Raw genomic sequence first — 12996 nt, forward strand, 5'->3', positions numbered from 1 at the left:
TTGACAAAGGGACCAAATTTACACCGATAATATTTGGACAACAAGATAATTAATACCATATCCTATGATATTTCTTTATTAAAGCTAACATTTTTGTAAATTTAAATTAGGGTGCGTTTGATAGGATGAAAAATAAGGGTAGAATTTGAATTCTATCTAAATTTTAAGAAATTTTATCAAACAGTTTTTCAATTCCATGAAATTCAAATTAACTAAAAGTGAATATTTTCTTTGAAATCAATAAATTAGAATTCCTAGAGGTTAAGATGAGAATTGAAATTCCTTTTACTCTCATTTTTCATCTCTATCAAACACAATCTTAGAGACTTTTTATTGTAAGTTAGTTGTAAAGATAGTTGATTTATTAGAAAAAATGGGTTCTTGTATGAAGGTTGAATGGAATGAACAAATTTTTAATAAATATGGTAGAAAAAGGCTAAAAATACTTGATGGGAGTGTCTTGGGTACGATATGAGTTACAGGATTTTGTAAAAGAAAAAATTATAGATAAAAATAAAAGTAAATTGTAAATAACACTCTTGAGCTTTGGCTAAATTGCAAGAATCTCCTATGTTTGAGAAATGACAATGACAACCTTTGATGTTAAATAAAAGAGGTTAAATAATCAATTTATCATTTATTCTTTATCTTCAAAATAAAAAATAATCTAGCTAGGATGAAAGGTTGGATAGAATGCACAAGTTTTCAACAAACATGATAGAGAAAGACAAAAAAATATTTGGTAGGAATATTTTATGTATAATACGAGTTATAAGAATTTTATAAAAAATATAATCATAGATAAAAATAAGAGTAAATTGTAAAGGACACTCCTAATGTTTGGCAAATTTGCTAAAATCCTTTGATGTTTTAGAAATGGCAATGACTACCTTCATTGTTAAATAAAAAGATAAAATAACTAATTTATCATTCATCATCTATTCTTAAATTAAAAAATAAAAAATAACCCAACTGGAACCCATTAAGTTCATTGGTGGTGTCGATAATAAAACTAATGGGTTCTTTACCGGCACTAACGATTAATCCAAATATGGGTTCATCACTATTGGGATTGAAAAGAGAGATAAATGATAAATAGAATAAGATTAAGAAGAAATTAGCAATGCATTTGGGTTGAAGAAGAAGAACCCATATTTGGGGTTGAGAAGAAAGAAGAATAAACGAAAATGAACAAAAGAATAAGAAAAATGAGAAGAAATTGATGATGAACCTAAATCTAGATTCATGAAAAAAAAGAGAAATAAAATAAGAAAAAAGTATGCACATGAGAGGAAAAAAATATGAATATAAAAAGAAGAAATCAATGATGAATCTAGACTCAAGTTCAAAAAAGAAAGAGAATATATGAACAAAAATTGATGATGACGATGATGACGACATACAAAATAAAATAAAATAAAAGTATAAGAAACTGACAATAGACCTGAGTTGGGCTTCTTCAACCCAAATATGTGTGACAAAGAAAGAAAAAAAAAAGAAAAAAAGAAATTTATCACACATCGTCAATATTGACCATAAGAAAAGAGATAAACAAAATAAAGATTTGAGAAGATAGATGGACATAAATAAAAAATGAGAAAAAATATTTAAATATAAGGATATTTTGGTTATTTTTTAATATTTAACCAAAGTTAATTAACAATTAAAAAAATTACAACCTAACATTAAACATCAAGGGTACTATTTGTAATTTCTCGGAACACTTTCTACAACAACTCTAAACTTGAAGGGTACTACATTAAGTTTTCTCTAAAAATAATCATGACCTAAAATTCATATAATCTAGTCCATATAATAAGATTAAGATTTGATATATTATTATTTAAATAACTACTAGTTTTTCTAAATTTTTTTCCCTCTGTTTAGCTAAAAAGCACTTAATCTTAACAAAATTAAAAACTCAATTTTAGGTGTACAGTATGACGTACATAAAGTGTAAAAATCGAGAAACAGATTTAAAATAATAATAATTTAATATATAACAATATTATCACTAAGAAATTGAGACGTATATCCTTATTATGTTTATAACTTCGCCTATAAAATCAACATTTAAGTGAAATATCTATCATACATGTGTATAAATTCTAAATCTCTATCATTGGTTATCATTAATATTTTTTTAAATATTTTATAATTACTAATTAATTAGCGAGAGAAGATTTGGATTAAACCTAGCTTAAGTTTAATTAACTAGGGGGGTGTTGGTGTATAAAGTAAAAATAGCAAGACCTTTAAAAACAAAAATAAATTATAAGAAATTTGGTTTTAAAGGCAATTTACTCCTATAAATATAAATAGTAAAAAAAAAAATATATCATTTCCGGAACTGGAAGCGTGCGAAGGGGCTGCTGCGGATGAGTTTACGATTTTGTTCTCTTTCTCACTCGTCTCAGAGAAAGCTGAATTCGTAAGAGAACCCGGCAGAGAAAGAATTCGCGAGAGGGAGAGAAGAGAGAATGTCCGGAAAAGGGGCAAAGGGTTTGATAATGGGGAAGACCCCAAACGCTAGCAAGGACAAGGACAAAGACAAGAAGAAGCCGACCTCTCGCTCCTCTCGCGCCGGCCTCCAGGTGCTTCATCTCTCTCTCTCTCTCTCCCTCTCTTTTTATGTGTGTGTGTGTGGGTGTATACACACCTGTGCAAGTTTCGATTTGGTATTATTTCTAGGGTTGAAATTGTCTTGGGCCTCTGAAAAGTTGGAGTGGAGGAGAGAGTAGCGTCTTCGAGAAGGGCTGGACTTTTGGGGTTCTAGGAAAATGCCCCTCCTGTGTTCGGATACCATTTAGTTGAAAGAATTTTTGGGATTGAAAGATTGTTATTCGAATTGATTCAGTGAAATGGGATGTGGGTTATGAGGTTTAGTGAAGATAGGGGAATAATTGCGTCGATTTTACTTGAGAACCGAACTAAAATTGATCGTTAGACTAAGAGGCTGCGAATTCATGTTAAAACTAGTGCTCACGTGCATGAATGCTGGATAGTCGGTTTATCTCGTACATTGCATATTTGCTAGAAATTTTGGTCCTTGGCGTTGTGATTCCATTTTTAGATTAGTATAGGAACTTTAACTACACTTTAAAAATAAATAAATCAAACTAATATTACGAGCATGCTTAATCAAATATATGTAAATATAATAGGAGATACCTTGATCTTTAATCCTTCTTTTTGCCTGAAGGATGATCACTAATGTGATAAGGGTTTGATCTTACCTCTCATTCTCTATTTTATGTTTACTCTTAAGTGATGGGATGAGACAAACTTCATTTGAGTGGAGTGAGCGGCCAAGTGCCCCTTTATGTAGGTGCTTTGGTGAGTGTCTGAGGAAATAAAGAAAGAAAAGGCTTGGTTTGTGATTTTTATGGTTTGAGTGTGGTTAATTTTTAGGAAACTTAAGCAGAACTGTATTGATGAACGAAACTTCTGTTCCTTACAAATGGTGTTAACTCTCCCCCCCCCTCCCCCCCCAAAACCCAAAAATGAAGAGAAAGAATAAATCTTTGGCTATTTTGTATGACATGTCTCCTATCAACTGGATTCATCCTTGAAAAAGATTTTGAAATCTATGGAATATCTTGAGTAGATATCGAAATGTCACGACCATGACAATTAATTAATTTATTTTTACAGTAATTTAATTTATTTTTGCAAGATGAGTTAGTTATTATTGTAACTCCCGGTTATGGATTGATTTAGGAGGTTATGGAGTCATTTGGGAGCAGTTATTGGCAGTGGAGAAGTGGTAAATGCCCCTTAAAATCTATGGATGACTTATATATAAAGCTATAACCACATGGCCAAGAGTCATTATGAGTATTGTGAATTAAAGATCTTCCTTTTTCTCTGCAATTCTCCCTTACTTTCTCTTGGATATCTCTATTTCTCCCTACTCCTTGTCTAAATTATCCTTTATATATTTGAATTCTCCCTCTTAATCAGTTTGATTCTTCTCCCTTTTTCTCTATATTTCTCCCTCTCTTTCAATTCTCTCATCAAAGGAGTTATAGTTAGGCTTGAGTTCCTGACAAATTGGTTTCAGAGCAGTCCGGTTCTTAGAAGCAATTACAGTCTGTCACAACCCCAAGGATCCCCACGGCTATAATTGTTATTATATTAGTAGATAGCTTACACGCAATACACAATAATTGTAATTTCCTTTCATTTTTTCTATTATAGGGCTTTGTTCTTATCTATAGGCAGTTAGACTCTTTGTTGTATTGCACATGGGTGCATGTGGGCAGGCTATTAGGCTATATATAAGCCACAGCTAAGGATGGGAAGAATTATGTTTTGATTGATGAATGAATTCCCTCAATTTCCCTCTCTAGAATTCTCTTCCAATCTTCCTCTCGTTTCCCTTTGCTCTCTCTAATTTCTCCCCTTCTTTGTTTTGATTCCCTCTCCTTACTGTTCCTTTGTAATCCTTCCCCCATTTATTGCTGCATTTTCCTCCCTCTCCATCTAATTTCCCTCTGATTTCTCTCAATTTCCAATCCTACCCTAGGCTAAACCCTAGGTACACAACACCCAAACCCTTTGGATCAAAGGGTTTGACAATGGAGAAGACCCCAAACACTAGCAAAGACAAGGCCAAAGTTAAGAAGAAGCAATCTTGCTCTCCTCTCATATCGACCTTTAGGTTCTTGATCTCTATATATACATGTATGTGTGCAATGCAAGCTTTGATTTTGTATTGTTTGTGGGGTGAGAAATGATTGAGTTTATGAAAAGTTATTGTGGAGTAGTGTCTTCAGGAAGTGGTGGACTTTAGGGTTTCACGAAAAATGCCTCTTGTGCTCTGAGACCATCTAATGGAAAGAACATGTTGGATGTTGTCATTATCCTAGGGTTTAGATTGGAATTTAGGAAGGAACCGAGGGAAGATTAGACAAAATGGAGGGAGAATTAGACTGAAAGAGAGGGAGATAACAACAAGAATAGAGGGAGAAATGCAAACGAGACAGAGAAAGAGAGAGAATCGGGAGAGAGATTAGAACAATTCAGAGGGAAATCAAAATTCAATATCATTCAGCAACATGACATTCTCTAATTGATCTAGCCTATTTATAGGCTGTTCTATCCCATACAACTGAAAGGGTACAAACTGCTACAACAAAGTACCACTAAAGAGAATTGCATATAATACACAATTACTACTATATCCTTGAGGGATCCTTGGGGTTGTGATAATTTTTCCCTCCTTGAGAGAGTTCTTGTCCCCAAGAACTTACAGTGATTGGCCATGGTTCTTCATCCAATCCCTGCCTTTGCTATCTGATTTATCCCTCTTTCTTTCTTTCTCCTTCTAGGCCTCTTCCTCTTCACTTTTATGTTCATTCTCTTTTGCTTTTCTTGCAAATGTAAAATGCAGTCCTCAAAGATATCCATGATAAAGCTCTCTTCTCCAATTGATCTGCAAGTTCCAGTAATGTCCTGGACCTTCATACAGGAAGTACGACTTTCCTCTGCCTCTAGCTTCTTTCTTTGGTCCAGCTTCATGTAGTCATATCTAGAGTTAGACCTCCTGTAATAATTTTCTGGAGTATAGAGGTCCAAAATTCCTATTCTGAAGACTTCATCAGCCAATGTAAGATTGTTCAGGTCCGAATTGTTTGATCAGAACTTCTTTAACTGCATGTGGACTGTCACGAACTTGATCCAGCCTAGGATAGATGTCACAGGCATACCTCTCATCAGCCGCATGAAAGTTGTCTTCATTGCACTCCTCCTCTTCCAATGCTACTTCATCAGCTTCTTGCAAATATAAATTATGATCCTCATAGATCTCCTTGTTGAATTTCATTGTTAGGACCGTAGGTTTCGAATCTACGATTTATAGTTGACAGTCATGAAAGAAGAAAGAAAGAGAGGGAGAAATGAGAAGATTTAGGGAGAAAACATGGAGAAGAACAGATGGAAACAGAGAATAGAGAGAATTCAGGGAGAAAATAGAGAGAAGAATAGAGGGAAACAGAGAATAGATAGAGAGAAAAATGAGATAACTTCAATATAATTCCCTTCAAAATTTTCTCGTCCTCAAGAAAATCAAAGGAATTGAGCAACTCAAGGAAATTGAGCTAGCAGATCTGGCAGAAATTCCTAGGTATTGTTATCTAGGTGCATCTTCAAGGAAAATTTTATCAGCCACTTCAATTTCTTCATAAAATTCTTGTATATCAAGATAAAGGGGCTGACACTTAATAGTATCCATTATTGCTGAGTCGAGACACTCTAGGCAAAGCTTTCGGCCATCATCTAGGGCAACATATCTTGTTTCTCTTGGCTCCATTCACACACAGCTACAACACCGAGGAGTCCCATCATGCTAATGGAAAGGATAGCACTTTTGGACCCAAAAAGGATGTGCTCAATATTTAATTAACCCAGCAGCATTTGTGGGTATAAAATGCTTGTAGACGTCACATTTTGGGTGATAGTGCTCCTTATAGCAAGACTTGTGATAAGGATAATTCCTAGACTTGGAAAACTCATAATCGCAAATTGGTTGATTACATGGCATCTAAAACATCATGGATGCCAAATTGCACCCATGTAATTCAGGAATCTTCCATAACCAATCTCAGTGTTACAACCATCACATATCTTGAACCCTGTTGAATAGGGAAAAGGAATAGGTTGATAAATATTAACATTTCCATCTCAGGATGGAGATTCAACATTCAAGCTTTCTTGTATAGCTTTGGTAGATTGTTCATCTTCTTTTAATGGGGACTCATTATCTTCTAGAATTAGATCAGGATTCTCCTTCGATGGAAAGTTTCCCGGTAAGTTGATTTGCGGAATTTTAGAAAACATCCGCAAGAACCCATCGAGTCTTAGTCAGTCCATCTATCGAAGTAACTAACTTGTTTTCCAATGATTGAATTGCTTTGTGATGCTTACTTGATCCTTCTTCCAATGCCTCAATTCAGTTTTGCAGACCACAGACTTAACTTGGTTAACCTGTGCCTCCAATTGTTTCATTCTAGTTTCGTCTGCCATCTCTAATAGATCAAAGCTATCAAATTAGTAGTCCAAGAATCCATCACTCTGATACCAATTGTCATGATCCTAGAGTTTAGATTGGAATTTAGGAAGGAGGAACCGAGGGAAAATTAGACAAAATGGAGGGAGAATTAAACTAAAAAAGAGGGAGATAACAACAATGATAGAGGGAGAAATGCAGACAGAACAAAGAAAGAGAGAGAATTGAGAGAGAGATCAGAACAATTGAGAGGGAAATCAAAATTCAACATCATTCAACAACATGACATTCTCTAATTGATCTAGCTTATTTATAGGCTGTTCTATCCTATACAATTGAAAGGGTACAAACTACTACAACAAAGTACAATTAAAGAGAATTACATATAATGCGTAACTACTACTATATCCTGTTAGGACCCTACGGTGGTTAATTGGTGGTTAGAGGGTTGAGATGGTTATATGGGGGTTGTAACAGTGGTTTGGCAGTTGTAACAAGTAACAGTAGGGTGTTAAACGGTTGAAGGGGCAGTTAGGTGGTTGGGTAGATTGTTAATATGGTTGGGAAATAACCACCGATTGTTAACATGCAACTGCCAATGATTGGCGAAGGATGGGCCTATATAAAGGGGCTTTCCCTGCCAATAAAAGCATCGATTAATTCTTTGACAAACTTTAAATTCCTTCTCTATCTCTCAATTTCCCTCTGTTTCACTTTCTCTCTCCTGTTTCTCCCTCTCTCTTTCTCTCTTCATTCCTACCCAAATTCCCCTCACTCGAGGAGAATTACCTTGTCAGGACCGAGACCTTGACATATCCTTGAGGGATCCTTGGGGTTGTGATTGATGTTTTGGGGTTAAAAGATTGTCATTTGAATTGATTTAGCAAAAATGAGAAATGGATTTTGAGGTTTGGTGAAGATGGATAGTTGGGAATGATTGTGTAAATCTTTCCTGAGAACCAAATATCTATACTACAATTGATAATTAGAGTAGGAGGGTGCAAATTAATGTTAGAACTAGATATGGAGGAATGTTGGAGAGTTGATGTGTATTGAGTTTTTTGAGGAATTGAAGGACATTATGCATTCTAGAAGAGGGATGATTGTGAGAAAATAAAGAAAGAAAAAGTTTGGTTTGATTGTGGTTAATTTTGGGGAAATGTGTTGAAATAGATCTTGCTAAAACACACACACACGATTTCCTCTCACAGCTGAACACAACCCTTCACTACTTAACTCAGAACCGATACCAGAAAGATACAAGAACACAACATCAAATCACAAACACTCACACAACAACAAGAGGATTTATCCTAGTTCGGAACTCTTAAAAAGATCCTACATCCAGACTGATATGACCTTGCTTTCACTATCTTGAAAACGGAATACAAGATTACACATGCTGTTCGCACACCCTCAGCCCAATTACCAGACCAAGAACTAACCAGAGATTACAAAGAAAAACCCTTTACTCTCACCTATACACAGCACATACTCTTCCCACAAGAAAGACCGCAAAACCTAAAGATATAAGAGACCCTCACGCCCTTCTATTTATAGAACATAGAGGGCAAGAATTACAAGATTGAAATAACCCCTACTGCTATTACAAGACTGCCCCTGATTTACATGCTTCTAGAAGATTTATTCTAACTACTTCTAACTAACACTATACTACTGAGCCCTAGTCTAATCCTTAAGCAAATATTTCAATAAAACGTAAACAGAAATTCTCTGATGAATGGAACTGCCATTCCTCAGAAATGGTGACACTGTTTTTTTGGTTTCATTAAATGAATAGATAGAATCCTTCTTTGGCTATTTTGTATGGATGCATCCCTGGTGGACTGGATTAATCATTGAATTGGATTTTGTAGAATATCTAGAATAGATAAAAAAAAAAAAAATTGAATTAATGGGGAATGATTGTGTGAATCTTTGGTAACCCTTTGGCTTTCTTTCTTCTATGCACACACCAAGTTACAGATAAAGACATTCTCCTTTTTTTTCCACCCCTCTATTGTGGTGGGTTGTATGAATTTTGATAAGTAGAGCATTTTTAGAGATTCCTTTGTGGGTGTTGCTAATTATGCAATGCTCTAGCAGATAAGATGATCTATGCTAGCGTTCGTATGATCCTGAACCTGAACCATGAAATAATAGAAGCTCATACACACATTTTAGTATACAGTTTGGTGCATGGAATTGAAGTTGATTTTAATTTGTGCTGGGCAAGGTAGTTGTTAAGAGTTGTATTGGCCTATCTAGGAAAGTACAGATTAAAGAAAGGGGATTTGGGAAAATATGTTGTTTTTATAAACTTTGTGAATCTTAAACTCTTATAGGAATTGCTTTTAGATATTTCCTTTACTTTGTAGCTTGAAATCATTCCTTTTAAGTTCTGGCATAATCTTTTGGCTTGATAAATTCTGATTGTGATCTTGTCTTGTTCCAAATCATGTTTGTTTAATTGCTGAAATCAATTTTATTTAGTAGCCCCTGTTAGTAAATCAAAACTTGAAATGCATTCTTTTATCTGTTTCTCATATTCTCTTATAATAAATCTGTTGATTTATTTATTCTTCTCATCCAATGTGTCACCCTGTTGATTACGATACTGTTATGTGAAGGTTCATTTAGAAGTGGTTTCTGCTTCTCTAAGATACTAGGGACAGGTTTGAGTTGTGGAAACTGCCTCTTACCAAAAAGCAAGGGGAATGCTACATATGAATATGACCCTTTCTTGATTCTCACAAAGTGGGGATCCTCGTCCACTTGAACCCCCCTTTTTATAAAAATTTCAATATGCAAAGCTGGGATACCAAGGCAAGCTGAACAGGCTCCTAATCACTCTGTAACTCATCTTTCCTATTGAACAATCTATATCTACAAAAAATGCTGCATTGAACATGCAGTTTCCATTTGGTTGGACCCATAAGGACCACTGCAATGGGAGAGTCGGAGCCACTGCTGCTGTCTACACTGCAGCTATCTTGGAGTAATTAACTGCAGAGGTATTGGAGCTGGCTGGCAATGCAGGTTAGGATCTGGAGGTGAAACATATCTCTCCCAGACACCTGCAGCTTTGAATTTGTATTGTTTGTGGGGTGAGAAATGATTGAGCTCCTGAAAAGTTAGTGGAAGAGAGAGCAGTGTCTTTGGAAGTGGTGGACTTTTGAGTTTCTGGGAAAATGCCTCCTATGTGCTGAAAGCATCTAGTTGAATGAACGCGTTAGATGTTTTTGGAGTAAAAGATTGTTATTTGAATTGATTTAGCAAAATGAGAAATGGATTTTGAGGTTTAATGAAGATGGATAGTTGGGAATGATTGTGTCAATCTTGCTTGAGAACCAAATATCTATACCACAATATAATTAGATTATGAAGCTGCAAATTAATGTTAGAACTAGTGCACATATGGAGGAATGTTGGAGAGGCAACGTATCTCATATATTGCATATTTGCTAGAGATTTTTGGTCCTTGGTGCTGCGATTCCAGGACATGAATTGGGTTTTTTGAGGAATTGAAGAAAGAAAACACTTGGTTTGAATGTAGTTAATTTTGGGGAAACATAAGTAGAATTCTTTTGATGAATGGAACTAGATTTTGGATTTTGTAGAATATCTTGATTGTCAGAATTTTGAATTAACAGGGAATATGATTGAATCTTTGTTGACCCTTTTATTTATTTTTTTTCTATGATGCATGTATCAAGTTACAGATAAAAAGGCCTTTTCTCTTTTTTGAGAAGAAGATCATTTATAGAGATTCCCCTCAGGGTGTTGTTTCATTACACAGTTAAGATTATCAATGCTAGATTTCAGATTATCCTGAACCTGAAACATGAAATAATAGAAGCTTGGGCAAACTTTTTAGGATACAATTTTGTTGCATGGATTTGAAGTTGAAATTAATATGTGTGTGCTGGAGTAGTAGTTTTTTGTATTTTTATTGGCCAACCTAGGAAAGTGTAAAGGGGATTTGGGAAGTATATTGTTTTTATAAGCTTTCCCATCTTAAACTCTTTTAGGGATTGTTTCTAAAACCTCCCTTTACTTTTTGTAGTTTGAAATCGTTCCTTACAAGTTCTAGGATCTTTTGACTTTGTAAATACTGAATCTGATCAAGTCTTGGTCCAAATCATACTCTTTTAATTGCTGAAATCAAATCCACTAGCCCGTCAGTAAATCAAAACTTTAGACCTATAGAGGGTAGGAATGTGTATCTTATAGCAATGGTAAGTCAGCTCCAATTTGACCTGGGTGCCCTGTGTTCAAAACATGTAAACAGATCTTTGCATGCTTGTGTAATTTGTCCTTCTTTGATTAGCACAGGATACTTCAAAACTAAGCCGTTGATTTTTGTTCAGGGAGTTTTCTTATCTTGAACAGATTCTGATGCTGTTCATTTCCCATTGAATGACATAAAATTGTCCTATCGGCTGCAAAGTGCAACCATTCAGGTTTATAAGCAGCACTGTGTGGCCTTGAGAAGGAAAGGATGCTAACTCCACTTTCCGCCCTAGGAAACGCTAATGTAATAAAAACCTGATGGTTGTTTATCTGGACTTTGAAACAAAAAATTTTAGGTTTCGTATTAAAAAAAAATCATTTTGGGCAGTGAGCAACAGGTTTAGATGCCTTTGATTCTTATTATTTTTATGAACTTCTCAACTCATCTTCTTTTCCAAGATTGATTTATCCTAACTTCTTCCTGAATATCCCCAAAAGAAAACATATATATGAGTGGGAATTTATATTGAAGGAAATTAGTTCTTTTGGCTTGCTTCTCCATTATCATCTTGTAACTGTTTCTCAAGTAGCTCTCATGTTCTTCTATAATAATTCTGTTGATTATTCATTTCTTTTCATCTAATCTGTCAGCCTGTTGATTATGACCCTGTTATGTGAAAGTTCATTTAGAATTGGTTTTTGCCTCTCTAAGAAACCTAGGGACATGTTAGGCCATTAATATGGCTGTAGCCATGGTTAGAGAAGGTCACACTGATGAAGGTTCTATACATTTTGATTGTGATGTTACAATGAATTCTGTATTGCTTATAAATATTTTGCGGGGTTGGAGCTGTGGAAGCAATCTTCCGAAAGAGGGGAAGCCTGAGTACAAATATGTCTTCTCCCAACCTTCAGAAAGAGGGGATCCTGGGGAATGCCTTTTTGTATAGAACTTTCAACTTCCAAGGACGGCATACCAAGGTTAGCTGAACAGGCTGGCTCTTTGCCACTATGTAACTCTCTGTTTCTGATTGAAAACGCAGTTTCCAGTCGGTCGTATCCATCGCCTGCTGAAATCGAGGACCACAGCCCATGGCAGAGTGGGAGGCACTGCTGCTGTCTACACCGCTGCTATCTTGGAGTATCTGACTGCCGAGGTTCTCGAGCTGGCTGGCAATGCCAGCAAAGATCTGAAGGTGAAACGTATCACGCCCCGACACTTGCAGCTTGCGATTCGGGGTGATGAGGAGCTTGATACCCTCATCAAGGGCACCATAGCTGGGGGAGGTGTCATTCCTCACATCCACAAGTCCCTCATCAACAAATCCTCCAAGGAGTAGGTTAAGAATTGAGCTTGCTCTCTTTTACCTGAAACTGTGAAACTTCTTTTCACCCTTATGTAACTAAGCTATCTGCTGTGCTACTACTCTTAGGTTTTTCTTTAGTTATGCATATGGTTCTGTGTCTATTTACTGTCATTGCACATTAGTTGGATGAATTCTGTCAGTACATTTGAGCATTCACCAATTCATTATTTGATCAGAAGACAGCTGCAACATTGGACATCACATAGATGATTTCGAACAATGGAAGCTGTGGTATAGCCATGAACTTGAGGATAACTGTCTTAAAATAAGACAAACTCATGAAAACTGTATTTCATGAGCTTCTTTGAGAACTTTTGTCAATGAAAATGTTTTTAGCGGCTTCAAAAATTGTTATTATCAGACAAGAGATATGTCCTCAATATCTCT

At 35.5% G+C, this 12996-nt stretch overlaps 1 protein-coding gene across 1 annotated transcript; it reads left to right on the top strand.

Moving 5' to 3' along the window:
• The first annotated feature begins 2348 nt into the window (after positions 1 to 2348).
• Positions 2349 to 12769, top strand: LOC127806079 (probable histone H2A variant 3). Its single transcript, XM_052343075.1, has 2 exons — positions 2349 to 2594; positions 12286 to 12769. Exons 1-2 carry the CDS (start codon positions 2481 to 2483, stop codon positions 12580 to 12582), a joined length of 411 nt encoding a protein of 136 aa, XP_052199035.1. The 5' UTR covers positions 2349 to 2480; the 3' UTR covers positions 12583 to 12769.
• The last annotated feature ends 227 nt before the right edge of the window (positions 12770 to 12996 follow it).

The sequence above is a fragment of the Diospyros lotus genome, chromosome 7 (assembly GCF_014633365.1).
Source record: "Diospyros lotus cultivar Yz01 chromosome 7, ASM1463336v1, whole genome shotgun sequence".
Taxonomy (NCBI): Eukaryota; Viridiplantae; Streptophyta; class Magnoliopsida; order Ericales; family Ebenaceae; genus Diospyros; species Diospyros lotus.